Source organism: Solea senegalensis, linkage group LG5, assembly GCF_019176455.1.
Source record: "Solea senegalensis isolate Sse05_10M linkage group LG5, IFAPA_SoseM_1, whole genome shotgun sequence".
Classification (NCBI taxonomy): Eukaryota; Metazoa; Chordata; class Actinopteri; order Pleuronectiformes; family Soleidae; genus Solea; species Solea senegalensis.
Genome location: NC_058025.1, coordinates 3012461 through 3031278, shown reverse-complemented (window position 1 = coordinate 3031278; position 18818 = coordinate 3012461). Strand labels below are relative to the sequence as shown.

The following is an 18818-nucleotide window of genomic DNA, read 5'->3' as shown; positions in this document are numbered from 1 at the left end:
AAGAGTTAAAAGATCTCCCGGTTGCTTTGCGCACCCCGCTGATGCCTGTGATGTCAAAGTGGAGGATTGGTCTCAGATCAGCGAAAAACAAAGTTATAAATAAGACGTAAATTGCAGTTCAGACGCGTAAAAAGTGTTTTTTTTCTAACAAAGCACTTGAGACTTTTAGGCTCAACGTGTGTTTACGTATTCATCTATTGTTTGTCTTGAACAAGCAGAATAATATATACCTTCAATTTTTAAATTTAAGGTAAGTAAGAACCTGCCTCTTTAGCCTGACAAAAAATAAAAAAAAACACATTGAAGAAACTAAAAAACATTGTTAAAAGAAAAAAGAAACTCAACTGTGAACCACTCGATAAATACATGAATAAAACAGCTGCTCACAGATTAGAGAATGGACACACACCAGGATTCAAAACATTAATAATCTAGAACCATGGTTCTCAAACTGTGGCACGTGAGAGGGAATAAATCTGCCTCCTGTGAAGAGTCCATTTACACCACTGTATTCTTAGGTATACAAAGCTTGAGAACCACTGATGTAGAACAATGACAACAGAATAATAATGCGTGTAAATCCAAAAGTGTGTGACACGAATACAAACTCTGCCACGCTTTTAAATTAATTTGATGTAGTTTCAGCATCGATTTATTAAGTAAAAAATGATCGATTGCGACAACAGCCGTTGGCCACAGTTACTTCACTCTGTGTGACAAGCTTCTCCTTCACGTCATTAAATCCCTGCAGCTACAGGAATGTTAATGAAGCCGACGAGATCACAGTTTTTATCCTGAGCATCGAGAAGCGTCTTTTCCGACTTCTATTGCAAAATATACTCTACGGTTAAAAATGAAACAGTAGTATGTGTGTACGACTGATTTACCGTAAAACTAATACAAGAGAAGTGCTTCCTTGGAGTTGACAACAAATGGAATGGCACCAATATACACAGGTTGACTTGGTGAATACAGCAGGGACAGGTAGTGGGTGTGGCCAAGTAAATGGCGTAAAAAACGTAAAACCAGGAACAGGAAGTGGGTCACAATTAGGTCTGTAACCAAAATAAAACAGGAACAAAAGGTAAAGGGGATTCAGTTTGTGTGAAAAAACCTTTACAATTTTGGAGGATATTGGTACTTTTAGAGTAGGGCAATCTTGAATCACAATGATTTTGGTTGGGATAAACATTACATGAAATCTTCACATCATCTCATGTCCAATCACAGGTGGGATTTCCACCATTTCAGGATTTTAACAAAGCTAAAACTTGATTATATGTTATTTATTTATTATGCACAAAGTGTCTCTTGTCTTGATTCATTTGGTGAATAGTGTTGTAGTAGTTTGTCATCTTATACATATATATATATATATATATATATATATGTATGTATATATACTGTGTATATATATGTATATATATATATACATAAATAAATATATATATATATATATATATATATATATATATATACATATATATATATATATATACACATATATATATATATATATATACACATATATATATATCTCAGATATCGGCTGTGAAAGTGCCATGTTTTGTAATACATTTTTATTTTGTGCAACTATTGTGGCACATTTGGTGCAGAAGTAATTTGGGAAGCAGTGACCTGAAGATACTGCAGAGGTGTGTGTGCGAGAGTGACGGTCCTACAGCAGACATGGCCACTCAGGGGGTAAAAGCAGCCTTTTTTCCCTCTGTTTTTAGGTGTTGGAGGAAGAAAAGCTGTCACAGCACACTCTACTGTCATGTAATGTTTGTGGCATCCTACAAATACTGTGTGTATAAAAGTATATCAAAGAAAAGGTTACATTTGAATACTTTTTATACATGAAAAATAGTCACGCGAGGCCAAGTTCTACTTTTTACAAAAGTTAAAACATACTTATCTTTTAGAAAACTAATTTAATGCAAAATATATTTAGAGAGTACATTTTGGCTCAAGCTAAAGTCAAGTATTGAAGTATTGGTAAAGTAATGGTTGGTGTTATAGTCGTGCAACACAGACAGAGTTGATCTTAGCACTTAGCCCTAAAGTCCATGTGAATAATAAGATAAAATGCTGTTTTTGTGGCTAAATTTGTGTAAGTCAGTATAAGTCTGACCATTTGTTTGGAGAGTGGAGGTGAGTCGTGTTCCTCTTTTGAACTAACTTTATTAGGACTTTATCACACTTCTTTTTTCCAACGAATATCAAGTCTGATGAAGGCTGTCACTTCAGTATGTGGTCCAAAATTAGATATCCATATAAGAACAGTCATATCACGATTCACGCAGCTTTTGGCCAATCACAAGTGCTGAGCTCCGACGTCATCAACCTGCACCAGCAGTGAGGCAAAATCGGACCAATGATGGAGAAGAGTGTCGACCTCTAGAGCAGAGTTTGTCAAAATGCTCCTGGAGACCTGGAAAGGGAACTTGACTTGTAACAAGAAGGTTGCCGGTTCAAATCCCCACCCGGCCAAAAAGGGCTGGGGTACCCCTGAGCAAGATACCCAACCCCCCAATGCTCCCCGGGCGTCACTCAGTGTGGCAGCCCACTGCTCCTAACTCTAGGATGGGTCAAAATGCAGAAGAATACTTTCCCTAAGGGGATTAATAACTAACTTTATGTTTGAGATGTTCACATTCACAGTCAGCTCATCAGGAAGCACAGCAGAAGCCATTTATATTTGAGCAGGGAAACATCAGCAAAAACAAACCCTGCTCTATTACTCTGTTGACCAAACCTTTTTTATACGGGGACCCACTTTTTAAAGATGACAAATATCCACAACCCAGTTTACCAACACAAATGTCCAATTAACCTCTGCATGTTTTTGGACTGTGGGAGGAAACCGTAGAACCCAGAGAGAACCGGGAAAACAGAAAGGCCTACGGTCCAAACTGTGAGGCCACACATCCAAGAGATATCAGTCAGTCATCATCTAACCGCTTTATCCTACACCAGAGGGTCGTGGGGGGTGCTGTGCCAATCTCAGCTACATCGGGCAATAGGCGGGGTACACCCTGGACAGTTCGCCAGTCCATCGCAGGGCCACACACAACTAGAGACAAACAACCATTCACTCTCACACTCACTCCTATGGTCAATTTAGAGTGTCCAATTCACCTAATCCCCACATTGCATGTTTTTGGACTGTGGGAGGAAGCTGGAGAACCCGGAGAGAACCCACGCACACACGGGGAGAACATGCAAACTCCATGCAGAAAGGCCCTTGTTCCAACCGGGGCTCGAACCCGGGTCTTCTCGCTGCAAGGCGAGAGTGCGAACCACTACACCACCGTGTGTTATTCAATAAATCTTAAATAAAAGGCTGGAAAAGAAATTCAGCTCATCACTTGCTCCAGACCCAGTGGACGATTGAGCATCACCGCTCTCAGCCCAGGGGTCGTGACCCTACTTTTCTCCAGGAGGGAGAGAAGTTCTTCAAGTGCTTTTCAAGTAAAAAGAAAAGAGTGACAGAATGGGGTGGGGCTCTAGAGCTAAATAACACCCAAAGTTCAATAGGTTCCATTTTTCCTCCCAATTTTTCCTCAAATATGACATGTTCTGTTGTCGATGATGCATGAAGAAAGGTTTCATGCGTGATGTTTGAGAGGACGGTCAGATACAAGACACTGGTAGTGACGGCGGTGAATCATCAGTTCTGGTCTGGGATGAATCAGAATTGAAATGGAACTGAGCTGGTAATGTGAGCACAGTCTCAGAGTTCCAAAGGCCTAATTTGCTGGAAATGCAGTTCCTTCAGAACAGCTGAGCCACTTTCCTCCTACAAATAAAGACTTGCTGAGTCGAGCACACGTCCCTCTGCTCTGTGTCGGAAATAAACCGCCGTCACCACATGATACAAAATGATTTCACTGTGAGTAACTGGAGACTCATTAGCTCACAAACTGACATCCTCGCTGACAAAGGTGATTCCCAAACACACTCTCCGGAAGAAGCAGTGTTTACACATCACTCCAAACCACAGAGAGAGAGTCTGCGCCTCCTGCTACTGCAGCTGAAACCTCACGCTCGTGGACGCCATCTCAATATTTCATGGGCAAGGTTGCGCTTTAAAATCGACGGGGCTGAGGAGAATCTCGCCCCTGCACTCTCTACATTATTCACTCCCATCGCTCGCTGCCGGGCTCATTTGTGTTGACAAAGGATGAGACGGGAGACTGTGATTCTGCCGGTAACGCTCACATTCAACTATTTTTATCCCGCTGTGGATTCTGACATCACTCCTTCACCTCACTGCTGAATCCGTCCAGGTTTTGCACACCGTGGTTTTGACGTTAGACTTTTCAAGGACTTTTCAGGACCAATTCCCTCAAATTCAATGACCGTCACAGTTTAATAAGAGCGGAGGGCAACTTGTAAGAGCGTCTTCGTCCATGATGGCGTCCACTTTTATTGACTTGCAGGGCGCTCTGCATCCGGACAAATGATTGTCCTCTGGATTTTGGTCAAAGTCAGTCTTTGCCATTTTCAGATCTTGGAATTTTTAATTTCCCAGGCATCACATTGTCATGTGCTCTCTTGCTTAACTTTACTCGCTCATTGTTCTGCACGGAATCTCACGTCAACGGCGGAGAGAGACAGTGGACAGTGTCTATCAACTTCACTTCTTACAAAATTCAAGCACTTTCAATGACTCATGTTTATTTAAAATGATTTTCAAAAACTTTCAAGGACATTGATTTAACTCCTCAAACTCTGTTTCCTGTTACAAATTACGAAATCAAGATATTTTAAAGACTACATTAGTGTCTTAATTCACTTGGAAATTCAATATGAGATCACATTTATATTCTTTTTCATTTAAATAAAATACTTGCACCATCTGATATTTTTAATACACACTAACGCCTTTGAGATAGGATGAGAAGGAGATACTTTATACAGGATTAGACACAGTTGCATTAAATGAATTACAATAAACTGGTTAGAAGCTTAAATGCTATCTATTCATAACTGGAAAAGAAAATGAATTAAAAACAAAATATATACAAATTGACGTCTTTTTTGGGGCTTGTAAGTTAAATAATACATATTTTTCTGCTTCTTGACCCTTATTTTTTCCCTCCTTTATTTTTTTCTTCAAAGATAAAGGAGACACACACACACAATTTACTTATCAGGTAAATAGATAAATAAATAAAAATAAAAACTGAATAAGAAAGAAATCATAAATGCTCTGTTGGTGCATTCAAAAATAAATCTTCTGAACGTGATTTGCAGTTTACACAAAGCAATTATGATTTTCCATATTTTAGACGTGTGCATGATGCATGCGGGTCCTCTACATGCGCGTTCATCCTGATTTAATGCCGTTCACACCCTGACAGCTGCCACCAGTTAAATATAGGCTGTCACTCTTTTATAAAACATTTTTTCCTCTTCTCTTCGCTGTTAAAACACATCATCGCACAGACACATTACAAAATGAAACGTGTCCTGATCGCCGTCTGTCTCCGTCTTCCTCACTTCCCCCTCATGTTATGTTTATTTTTTTATTTTCTCCCTCTAAACGATTGGGACATATTTCTCTTTAGATCCTTCAAGTTTGTTCTCTTCTTAATATCTTGCGGTCCTGGGTTACATGAGAGTAGGATAGTCCTTGGCCATGGGTTACACAGTACTTATGTATATATATATACATATATATATATATATATATATATGTATATATATATATATATATGTATATATATATTACTGAAAATGGCAAATGGGCAGATACTGATTCTGAAGAGGAAACCACCCAACCTTGAGTCAGTAGCAACTGGACCTACAGTTCTTCTTGAAGACATCTCACCCATCTTCAGCCATGCACCATGTCCCTTAGGGGAACATCTGACTTCCAGTTCAACTTAGGTCACAAATACCAAATCATCGTGGCTACGGTTGACAACAATGACGTGCTTATAGAATATGAGGTATCCAGTGGAGGACTGTGATTGTGGGTCCTCAGCTTGATGTCATCCGACAGATGTCAGTAAACCAAAGAAACTTCACTCCTTTGTTGTGCACCACACATTCTTTGTGGAACTGAAGCCAGTCCTGCCTCTCGTGCTGGGCGAGAGGCAGCGTTTACCCTTGAGAGGTAATTAGTCTGCCACAGGGGCAAGACAAACACCCAACTCACATTCACACCTAAGAGTCTCCCAATTACTCTAACCCCAGAAAACATGTGCACACTCCACACAGAAAGGCACAGTTCACACACTTTTTCAGATACCATCAGATACCAATACTAATATCACAATGTATAGTATTGACTGATATCTGTATCAGTAGATCTTATTTCTATACATAATATAGTTATTATATGGTAGTTAGTCCAAACACTGGATGATTCACAGCCCGGAAAAGACTTTGCAGTGATTCCAAACTACTGGGACGTCTTTCCTGGATATTTTAGACGCATTGATGCAACACGTGTTGCAGAAACCCAATGATAAGCTTTCACTTTGTGACTTTTTATGTCTTTGCCAATGAGCAGCAGTCGAAGCTCCTGCTGGATCAATCCATATATATCTGCTCCCTTAAATCAGCCTCCTGTGTGGCTTGACCCACTTTAGGCCAGATGTTTCTCGAAATGTGTCCTCCCGAGACACGCAGGGCTAATGGGGCTATAAATTGAAATTGGAAAGAGAATTTCTGACAGTCTTCGAGTACGTCTATATGTTAGTGATGTATGATATTGCTTTTTTAGGGTGAGGTTTGATTCAAACTTATGCTGTGAATCTCCCGCAGCATAGCACCAACACTCTTGTTTCTCATTGCTCCTGGTACCAAAGGTAATTTTTCAAACAACTAAGTTTGGATATGGTAGTTAAGTTTCTCTTGCTGTCCCAGTTACTTTTATTTACCATGTTTATGAAGATTCTAATGATTTGTTTTCATTTTATGTTGAGCTCTTAACATTCAAGGCTTTCCCTTTCTTTGACAGGATGCTACACAGGTTGTTGCTCAAGTGTTGCCGCAGCAAAAAAAGAAAGACAGGTGTAAACATGCGCTTTGAGTTGCTCATTCATTTTCACGACGGTATATGCTCTCCACCGTGCGGAATAAAAGTAGGGTTTACCAGCAACAAAGTTTGCGTGGACTTACCGCTGGCATCACAAACGCAACACAAACAATATCAATCTCCGAAAGGTCAAAGCATAGCTGACAGTAGAATCGACAGATTGAGGAAAGTAACTACAACAGCTCTGATTCTGATCTTTTCAGCTCAGCGGGATTATAACCTTCTCACATTTCGCGAGGAGAAAGCGGGCCTTACCTCCGCCATGGGCACTCCCTCCGGAGGGCGACAGTGCAGAACGATCATCCCATTGATTGGCACCTCCTTCCCCTGTGGGTCCTGCTCAAAGTTTTTCCTCAGGTCTGTGTGGGGAGATAAGAGGCAGCTGTCAGGTGTCAAGTGTTACGGTCAGCCTGGTCTGAATCCTCTTCAGTAGCAGCTAACACACCAGCTCGGCATGCCATGACCTTCAAAACCCGCTGCAGCCTATTCAGGATAGAGAGAGAGGATCCAATGGCCCTGTGCTGGCTAATCTGTTGACAAGGTGGTTCGGAGGATACACTGGGTAGAGGATGTCGGCAAGGATTGCTCTGATCATCCTGTTCACTCGTGTGCATACAATAGTGACAGATTCAATTCTGCCCGTTTTCGGCGCGGCCTTTGATAGCTTACAACGTCACCATTGTCCTCTGAAAACCTTTAAATGTCAGCCTTTGGAGGGAAACAGGATTGTGCCTTTGAAAATTCAGCGGTGGTTATGAACAGGGGTCGTAAATCCTCGGATCATGAGAGATTCCCTGCATAAATATAAGGGATCTAAATGCAGGGAAGGAACTCCATAATTGTGCCTGAAAGGTTGGTTCAGCTGGCGGGCAGATAAGTGCAAGTGTGGGCGCAAGCACAGTTGTAAGAAAGCCAGACGATAAAGACTTTAACATCTGACATTCTTGCCTTCTTTCAAGGACAAGAAACAAACAAACAACCTGTGCTTACTTGAGGTTTCAAAGTATGTGCTTTATCTTTGCTTCCTGTACAGGACCATATCAGAAATCAAGCAAAACACTGCCAATTCCAGAGAGAGGATGGTTTTTAGATAACGTAAACTGGCCTTTAGCCGTTGGCCAACAGTGGCTTTGAATGGCTTATTGGGTCCAAATTATAATTGGACAGAATTTGATTGCAGTCATTGATTTTTTTTTTGCCCCATCACTGATAAGCCCGATGTTGCCTTTGATAAGATTATATCAGCGTGCTGTGCTCACACAGTGGGCTCCAGAACAAAGCAAGGATTAGGTGCCGTCTCCCCTTCACTTCAGTCTATTACGGCATCAACACTGTGAACTGTCTGACAGACAGTTTTGGTGACTCACCGTTTTGTATCATCAGAACACTAAACGTTCAACAATGGAGACAAGATGTCAGACTGCTTCATCATAGACCGCGACATCTCATCTATCTCAGTCGCTGGTACCGGTGATGGAGACCATGAAATCCTCAGCGAAATGTTTTCTGATGTTATAAATGAAATGTGAGGTAGGCTCATTTGCCCACAGACTTCCATTCAAACGTTCTTTGTGTTCTTTGAGTTCTCTCTGTAAGCAGTTGAGTCACTCCCTGGTAGTTATACAACATATTTCAAAAATTGTGCTGAAAATTGTGTAGTGAGACTGAGGCTCAAGGGAACCAAAATAATGAAGGAGCAAAAAACTTCTGCAAACACCTAATGATTAGACGATTCACTTTATACACTTCACATCAGCATTCGCATGACAACAAATGTCCTCCATTAGTGACCCTTAACGTGGTTCCATACTTACAGGCAATGCGGACCGTAGCCTTGCGACTCTTGGAAGTACCCAAGTGGCTCCAGGCCACGCATAGACACCAGTAATCTTCAGGGCCATGGAAATCCTCCACCTGCTGACGGGAAACATTGATCATCACCTCACGCACCCTCAGCCCTGCAAAAACAACCAAAACAAACAAATCAGATAGTTAGCAAATCCATAAACACACTCTTACATCATTCAGAGATTAAAATTCGCAATATGGAGGCTGACCTTTGATTTATGAGAATCAAAACCAAGTGTTGACATGACAAGTCATAAAGTAATAAACGTGAACCATCGAAATCCAAACGGAACAATTTCTATTCTGATTTGGACCGTGCACAGCAAATCAAAGAACTCATTCACATATGACCCAAAAATCTGAATTGGACCATTTGAGTCTGCAGTCTCAACGAAGCCTTCAGGTCTTGGATTGCAAAAGGGTTTTAAATATGGTAATACCAAACTCCAGTTCAGTTGGGTTCAGTCTTGACGACACATTTATACCTCTGTTGTCTCTGTTTTAAGCCACATGCAGAATGTCAGTTGAGAGGGATATCAGAAACTGAAAAGCCCTGCATTATACTGTAAGTAAAGGTCCTTAAAGGGTTAATCAATACCTCGATACTTCTACAGGCTTGGTTCACTGATCAATGGGTTTTACAGGATTAGCCTTGCATAGGTTCTTAGAAAAGGCTGACACACTTCCTAAATCAGAGCTTTCTTTGTCTCTCTGCTGACTTCTGAGAGAATCGCTACGGAAATTGGCAGAAGCGCGGTCCCCCGGGGGGTTTTCCACTGTGTGTTTTGAGCGCTCAGCGCCGCTAACAAGAGGAAAGCTAAATCAGCTGTAACAGATTTAGCATTAATGATTCGGACTACACTTAACGGCTTCAAACAGCATATGTAGAGAGCCTGTCACGCAAGCAACACCACGACAATATATCCCATATTACATAACACAAGGTCCATGCCAAGACAGCGTGTTGTACAATACTCTTATTACACTGAATGCATTACAGGAAAAGGAGAGAGCAGCACTCTTTATGGGCAACATGCTCCAAGCCCACAGTCGGATTTGTTCGTCAGCCTGTCACATGGCCTTAGATGAGCGGACAGAACCCATATTTAATCTGAATCATCGGCTAATAGCCTGTCACATGTGTTTTCTCACATTTCTTGCAGACTTCAGGCCTTAAAACCCACAGCAGGATTCAAAACCGAGGGGATGAGCAATGTGCCTGTGACTTGCAAAAGACCAAACTGAACCCACGGCGCCGGAATCTGCAAGTCTTTTGTGCATCCACCACCTCTGATAAATAACTCTTTAATCAGACACGCTCTCGCAAAAGTCAAACAGCCTCATACTGCGGCTGCACAGCTTGTGAAGCACTGAGCAGACTTTCAAATGAATACCAATTAAAGCGCGTTGAATGGCAGCTGGGCTGCAACGAAGGATCCACGCTGCGGTTCGTGGTAAAATTAAGAAATGGAGAACATTACATGGCAGGCGGTCTCCACTGAGCTAGGTATACATGACAGCGAGTGGAGAGTGGGCTTTCTTTCTTGTTTGTTACACCAAATTATGCAATCATAAAAATTTCAGGGTGAGCGTCTGTGTTTTTTGAGACGAATATTGTTCAAATCATGATTGACAGGCCTGACTCACAAAAAAGGTTGCACTTAATCCTTCCCCAAGACTCTGTGAACCCTCCCTTTTATGCTTTGAAATACAGAGGTACAGCACTAAAAATATCTCCTCTGACTTTGTCACTTCACAGGGAAATGTATTCCTAACCACCTCACTCAATTAGAATGATTAGAAAGTAATTCAGTGTTTGATTAAAATGAGGTTTAAATCGTGTAAAACTCAGCAACATTCTCTGCTCTGAAATGCTGGAGTGTGCAGGGACTGAAAGGCGGTGAACGTTTGTTTGTCAGTGTTTGTACAGAATATTAATGTAAACGGTTTGGTATCAACATGTAGAAAGGGGACATGTTCACTATTTTGGTCACAGTTTAACAAACACACCGTACACAAGCACATGTAGTGCTAGTTTAGCTACAGTCCTGCTCTCTGTCTCTATCGGTCTGCTCTTTCTGTTCTTTCCGTTCATTTCCTCATCTTTAGGATTGTTCAATTTTTCGGTCCAAAGACGTCTCAGCTAGCTAACAAACCATAGTTGGTAGTGTAGGAACAGGTGCAGTTACTCACCAGTGAACAGTAAACTGCTGATAAACACGCTCAGCGTGTTTATGTCGTTGGCGTGAAACAGTTTTCAGTCTTAACTCCACAGTTGTAACGTTTTTTCACATGCTCTCAGACACTTTTCTTCTAAGAAGAAACTCTGCATCAGCTTTACTATGTCTTTAACTGATATCAACATTTAGCTAACTACCTGATAACTAGCTCGATACTAGCTTAATACATAGCTAGCTAGCTGTTTCTATAGATAGATATTTGTATCTAGCTATCCTTATTTATCTAACTAGATAGCTAGCTCACTACATAGCTAGTTGCAATAGAAAGATATTTGTATCTAGCTATCCTTATTTAGCTAACTAGATAACTAGCTCACTACTAGCTAGTTGCAATAGAAAGATATTTGTATCTCACTATCCTTATTTATCTAACTAGATAGCTAGCTCACTACATAGCTAGTTGCAATAGAAAGATATTTGTATCTCACTATTCTTATTTATCTTACTAGATAACTAGCTCACTACATAGCTAGTTGGATTAGAAAGATATTTGTATCTAGCTTTACTTATTTATCTAACTAGATAGCTAGCTCACTACATAGCTAGTTGCAATAAAGATATTTGGATCTAGCTATCCTCATTTAGCTATCTTTATTTAGCTAACTCGATAGCTAGCTCACTACATAGCTAGTTGCAATAAAGATATTTGGATCTAGCTATCCTCATTTAGCTATCTTTATTTAGCTAACTCGATAGCTAGCTCACTACATAGCTAGTTGCAATAGAGAGATATTTATATTTAGCTATCTTTATTTAGCTAACTCGATAGCTAGCTCACTACATAGCTAGTTGCAATAGAGAGATATTTATATTTAGCTATCCTTATTTAGTTAACTCGATAGCTAGCTCACTACATAGCTAGTTGCAATAGAGAGATATTTATATTCAGCTATCCACACTGTATTTATGCTTTAGGAAAGTTATAAAATGGGTCAGATTAGACCAAACACTTGAGGAAGGTTAAGAGGAGCAGTAAACAATGCTGCAGCTCCACAGTTGGTGCTTGCTCGTCACAGTCCCCGTAGAGAGTGAGACACCGGCATAATTCATAATTATTCAAGCAGTGGCATACTTGGCAAGTGACACGTTCACGTGGGGGCAGAAGAGACAGCAGAGAAAATATTGACTAATGAGTTTCCGTGATGCCCTAAAAAGTGTGGCACTGTGGTTTATAGAAGAAAAAGAAGAGGAGGAAGAAGACAGAGGAGGAGAAGACACAGAAAGAGAGAGAGAGAGCTTTTCTAACTAAGCGACACATTTCTCGGAATACGAACTGACGTCGACAGGTGGTTTTGCCGGAGAGACGGAGACGAGCAGTGCCACTGTGTCATCTGTCAGCCCTATATTTGTTTATCTGCAGAGTAATGTTGACGAGGCTCATTAGAGGAAACCACTTGATCTGCTGTTCTCCTCCCCGGTCTCTTCCTCACACTCCTCACTCGTTTCCTGACTCACTTGTTTAATTCATTCATTCGTTCCAAAAAAGAAGCACGTTCACTCAGAGAAACGCCGATAAAATGACTGCAATAAGAACAAGGGTTTTTTGGGCGAGTGTTGCTGCTGTAGCTTTGCTAGAGTTTATCTTATTGTGAGTGTGGAAGATTTTAATAAAATGGGATGTTGACACTGCAGTGAAATATAGTTTTTTTGTTGTTGTTTTTTCAAATTGGATCTTTGCAGGCAGACTGTTCACACTATTTAAAAGTGAAGTCAGAGTTGTACGTCCACAAATGATTGGACAATATACAATATTATCGCTTATTGTGATTTCGATCTTCTATTACCAGAATTTGTTGTACTTTTATTCCTTGTTATTCCTGTCATTTTGTAGAATAATGGGAAATACATAATAATATGATGATGTGAGTGTTCAGACTTATTATATACACACATATATATGTGATTCGAGATCCTGAATATGAAAACAAACAAACATAGTCTGTTTTTGTCTGGCCTGTGATGGTTTCAGCTTGATTGGTGTAAGTTCACAGAGAAATGAAACTTCTGCCTCATATCAGCGCTCTCCTCTTTCTCCATCTCCACACATTTCCTTTGCCTCTCTTCAAAAATGGGAATAGGTTGCAGTCCCATAGATCAATATTAGACTTTTCAGAAAATGGCAATTTCTACCCAGTGTGCTGGCAAACCTGAAATACTGCTCCAGTGGCTCTGAAGCGGAATGAAAAGTAGAGTTGAGAATGAAACTTTCTCCAGCCTCTCTGGAGAAGCTCTGCCCTCATTTTGCAGGCAGAGGTTTAATTGAAATATCCGTGTGGATTTCATTACTGTAATTCTCAGTTTGTGGGGGTCAGGATTGAACACTGAACTGAACACTGCACTTTTCTGCACAGTTTTTACCCAGTGTTGGTACAATCCATTAAACAAACTGGTGACTGTTTTGAACTCATTACACCTAAATGTATTAAGTTTTTGGTCATTTTGCTACTTAATTTGTGTAGATTCTGCCAATTAAAGTATTTTTTAAGACCATTTTTTGAGAAAAACAAAGCAAAACTCAAAGTGCCTTGTGCAAAACACATTCCTGTGTTTTTATATGAATTTTTTAAACATATTTTTTTCCTGCCTTTGCAGACCAGATGTTTTTGACAGCACAACTATGTTTTTTTTGTATATATGTGGACAGGATTATTTTTGAAAACAGAGGAGAAATACACCTCCATTTCCCAAAACACCCACCTACATGTGGACGAGGCCTAAAAGTGTATGGAATAAGTACGAGAGCAGAAAGTTGATCCATGTTTGACTGCGAGAAGACAACCAAACTTGTACAGTTAAGTACAAGTTTGTTTCAATTTCTATTTGTAGAAATTGGTATTAATGTTCAGATACTGATATTTTATGGTAAATTATAATTAATACTCAACCCGATGTGGATCTGCATTTTTCATAAAAGGAAATGTGAATCAGCTTAGTGTTTTTATTGTGTAGTTCTGCTGAAAACGGTCCCAAAAACAGGTGGTAAATGGGACTAACTGGCCCTAAAATAAAAAGTTGGTAAACACAGTTGCCACGGTAACCTGCACACAGAACAAAGGAAGGTGAGGGGCGGCATCTATCGAGGCGGAAGCCTGCTGCGTGCGTGGCTCCTTGGAATACAAAATGTTAAAAATGTGTTTTCGACTCTAATTATTCCTGCAGAATTGTCTTTTAATATTTCATTCATGCGCGCAAGCAAGTGCTGTTTGGATGTTGTCAAACATCTGACTGTCAAATGACAGAATTGACTTGTCAGTTAACGGTATTGTATTTAGTTTAATTAGCCGAGTTTTTCTTTACTTTGCACATTTTATTTTCATTAACGGACAAAAAAAACAAAGGTTTTCTTCATATCCTGGTGATATGACGACATACCATGATCAAAAATACCATACATTTCTTACAAAGCTCCTTTAATCATCTATTATTAAACTGTTATATTTGATCATATACTGTGAAAAATAGAAACGACAAAGCTCTGGCCCCACGATTGGTTTAAAATTTTGTAAAATTGAATATTTGTCTTTACATTTACTGCCTGTGAGCAGACGCGATAAGAATATAGAGATATTTATATTGCGATCCAAAAATCCCACATATCACACGTTTCACGATGCACAGACTGTAAAAATGCAAATAAAAATCATGTTGTCATGTTGTGTGGACTGTTCAGTCATAGTTTTAAAGGTCTAGAGCAGAGGTGTCAAACTGGCGGCACGCGGGCCACATGCGGCACATGTTACAATACAAACACGGCCCGCGACGTCCTCTTCTTTGAAACAGTTCAAGCTATTTTCTTGCATTTTCATCACAGAATTGTGATTTAGTTACAGTTACAGACGTGCTTGTTACAGGTTGCTCAGTGGTAGAGTTAGTCGTCTCTCAACTTGAAGGTTGTGGGTTTGATTCTCCGCTAGTCTACGTGCTGATTGAGCTGTCAGTGGTCATCAAAGACTAGAAAAGCGCTATATAAATACAGACCATTTACCATTACAGTCGTTATTTATCTCTGTCTGTTTTTGATATTAATTATTATTATTATTATTATTGTTATTAATAATTATTATTATTATTATTAATTATTTATGTTGCTTACATCATGTTTTTATAGTAAAGTGTACATCATTCCATGTCAAAACACTTTTACTTTGAAATATCACCATGAATATCTTTATTACGATAACATGATGAACTATTGCGTCATCATTTTAACCCTTTGACATTTTGCCTTTTAAGAACCAGAAAATGATGCTGTAAGTGCTTTTGCCCATTTTTCCAGAATAACAATATCATATCAACATCTTATCTATAACTTACTGCGTGTTAAAATAGTGTATTAAAAATTTAAAATGAAGTTTTATTGAAATAAAACAAAACACTGTAGTTGCACATAAACACCAAATGTTGTGTGTTAAATTTGAAATTTAACACATTTGTAGCATTTGTTTGAGTTGTTTGGCGTTTTTCAAACTCTCTCCTCTCTGGCGAAAAAAACCCGCTGAGAGAAATGACCGTAATAACCACATGGCATTGACGGGCAACATCTCAGCTTTCAGAAACCGCTGGAATTTTTCCGATAGCACAAACCGTCCCATAATAACGGCAATGCAGAGCGCGCCTGCGATACGCTCGACCGCAACGACTGATATCGGACTGATATCGGTACTCGAGTTTGTGATATCATAAAAACAGATGGTTTACCACAGGTAAATGGCAGCAGGAGGACACTCCCACTGTGGCGGCCATGTTAATAACGAGAGAGGGAGGAACAACAACCTTTCCCATCAACCACCAACACATGTTCTGTTTGTTTATGTTAAACGGGCTCTTATCAGCATGTTCCTCTGATAAACCACCAACTTTTGTGTTATCGCCTTGTTGATGCTTTTCAGGAGCAGTGCAGATCCCATTACTGATGCACACACACACACACACACACACTGAACGGACAGGTGCTCTTATCTGCTCCGCTGCTCGCAGTGGTCGACTGCACAGCGAGGCTGCATACCAATGAGGCTGCGCCCGGAAAAATCACGGCCACTTTATTTATCCGAGGGGGCTCGACGCGTTGCCACGGGTTACGCCGTGTTTGTGTAAAAGCATATTGCGTTGCAGTTTCTGCTAATTCCAGTCCGACCCTTTAGCGGCTAATTCATCAAATGACCCGTTTACACTCTACCTTTACTCTTTAACGTCAGAAAAGAGCTCTTATAATATATAACTGAAAGTGGCAAATGTGAATAAGTACTTAAAGTGCTTAAAACACAAGAATTTAAGCATTTCTAATTGAAATAATCTTCTTTTGTAAGTTAAGGAAAGCAAAGGATGATCATTTAAATGCACTAAATGCCACTAGAGGTCTCTTACTTTAAATAAAAATGAAAGATACGCAGACTAATTATATGAGGAAACTTTATTATTCAATCTATCTACCTATTATAAAAACTAGGTTAATCTACTCTAAACCTCACTGTATTGTTATTTTCTATGATTATATAAACTGTATTTTTATTGGTGTGGTTATTGTTTTCTTATTATCAAAATATCAATAATCAATTATTGAATTGTATGGATTTTTGAACACAACAGACTCGATATGATTTGACGCCGCTCCATTGGAAGTGAATGGGAGGCGTTTGTATATATAACTATATGCATATAACTTACATATAAAATAAGCACATAGCACAAGTTAAGTAGGTTTTACTTGCTTTATATAAGTCTAGATTATTATTAATGGCATATTTTACATTCTTACATTAAATAATATAATAATAAATAAATAAACGTTAAGTGCTGAGGCTTTGCTCAAAATGAATCTCCAGTTTCAGCCACTGCTCCACTCTGCACACGTTTATATTGCACATAGCAGCAGAATGTTTGCACACACACACACACACACACACACACACACGAGTATAACCCAGTGGATTCTTTTTCACCTTCATCTTTTTTGATATATATATATATACGATTCCTCCTGGAGAAGAGGAACTTCTATCTCGCAGCTCCATTAGGCTCGATGCCAGTTTTCTCTGTAACCAGAGACGCCCCCAAACCAAACCAAACCACAGCTGCGTCTGCGTGAAACCGAACCCACTTTCAAGCCTGCGTGAATGTGAAATCAACCCCCGACACAAAAAAAACCCCCCAAACACACCGCGAACAACTGACACATCCTGTGGCGCAGAATACAGAGGAAAACACTGCACGGCGACGGCAAACAGCGGCAATTAGAGCTATAGAGTCCTTTTGTGTTTCTCTGAATGCATCACACTCAAGTGAAAACTCCTTATTAACTTCAGCATCTTTAAGTCTTTGAGGTGTGAGAGGGCGAAGCCACACTCCTCTTTGTTGTAGAGCAGAATTGGTCTAAATTTGCGCGTGAATTTGCTCCATTTTTGCTTCTAAACTGTGGGAAGCAGTGAAGTTAAAAGGCGCGGTGTTTATATTCCGAGTCTGTGCTGTCACACTCTGTTCTCAGAGAGTTTGCGCGCACACCGTTACCCATTCTGTTTGTAGTTGTCCACAGACAGAATCACAAGGTGCCGCTCAGGTGTGGTGGAGAGTGTTGAGTAAAAAAAAAAAAAAACTGCATCTCTGCTTCTTGCATGTGACGTGGCTCTGATGTTTCCATCAGGCAGCGTGGTGTGAGGCGGGAGGCGGGGCGCGAGTGCGAGGAATCCCAGATGAGCCAGCACCTCCTGTTCTGAGGACACACACTAACCAGCCACTTTATTAGGTACACAGGGCGCAGGAGAGGCAGCCGATGTGGTCTTTAGGCAGTAATGTGTCGTGGTCATTCTCCTGTGACCTCTGGCATCAACGAGGCGTTTTCTCCCAGAGAACTGCAGCTCACTGGATATTTTCTCTGTAAACTCTGGAGCTGTTTGTGCGGGAAAAATCCCACGAGATCGGCAGTTTGTGAAACGCTCCAACCAGAACTGTCTGGCACCGACAAGCATGCAACTACAATTCAACAACAGACACTCATTTAAATCAATTTTGAACTTCAGAAATGAGACATTTTTAAGAGTGTACCTAATAAAGTGGCTGGCAAGTGGAACGCTATTGTAGAAAAACTGTGTATTGTTCCTTTCTCATTAAAGACCCAAAAAATATACTTTTTTTTTTACTAATTTCCATGATGAGACAGTGGATCTGAGACACATTTCTTATTCCCATAAAATTGACAAAAAGTCAAGTCAAAGTCACTTCCTTCAAAAAAATAAAAGCCCTACGTTGCCCTACACCTCCGTACTGTGAAAGGTAAAGGAAAGGAAAGGAAAGGAAAGGAAAGGATAGGATAGGGGAGGAGGTGGCAGTACACCTCAGGTGCTACTCGACATTACCAGAAGATGATGAATGAGTCAGCACTGTATCTTAACTTATCTCATTAATTGAAATACCCAGGTTCGATGTCACTATATTGTATCCATAGAAGACTAAAATCCCCTTAATTGCAACCCTGGGGTCTACTTCACCAGTGAATCGTGGAAAAAGTATTGGACGGATTGTTGTTGCCTCAGCAGAATTACAGTCCCTGCGCTGGACTGCTGCTGCCGTGGTGGAGGAGGAGGAGGAGGAGGAGGAGGAGGAGCTGAGCCTGAAGGTGAAGGGTGTCGCGACTGGAAGAGAGACTGCAACTTTATTTATCAAACGTCTGATCGAAATACCTG

The 18818-nt window shown here is 40.2% G+C and overlaps 1 protein-coding gene across 1 annotated transcript in view; it reads right to left on the bottom strand.

Annotated features, from left to right (window-relative positions):
* Positions 1 to 18818, bottom strand: part of LOC122769414 (netrin receptor UNC5D-like) — an 87451-nt gene that overhangs the window by 51294 nt on the left and 17339 nt on the right. Inside the window, exons 3-4 of the mRNA XM_044025934.1 lie at positions 8869 to 9012; positions 7310 to 7413 (exon numbers count right to left, since the gene is read on the bottom strand). Coding sequence (XP_043881869.1) covers positions 7310 to 7413; positions 8869 to 9012 — 248 coding nt within the window. The remainder of the gene's footprint in view (positions 1 to 7309; positions 7414 to 8868; positions 9013 to 18818) is intronic.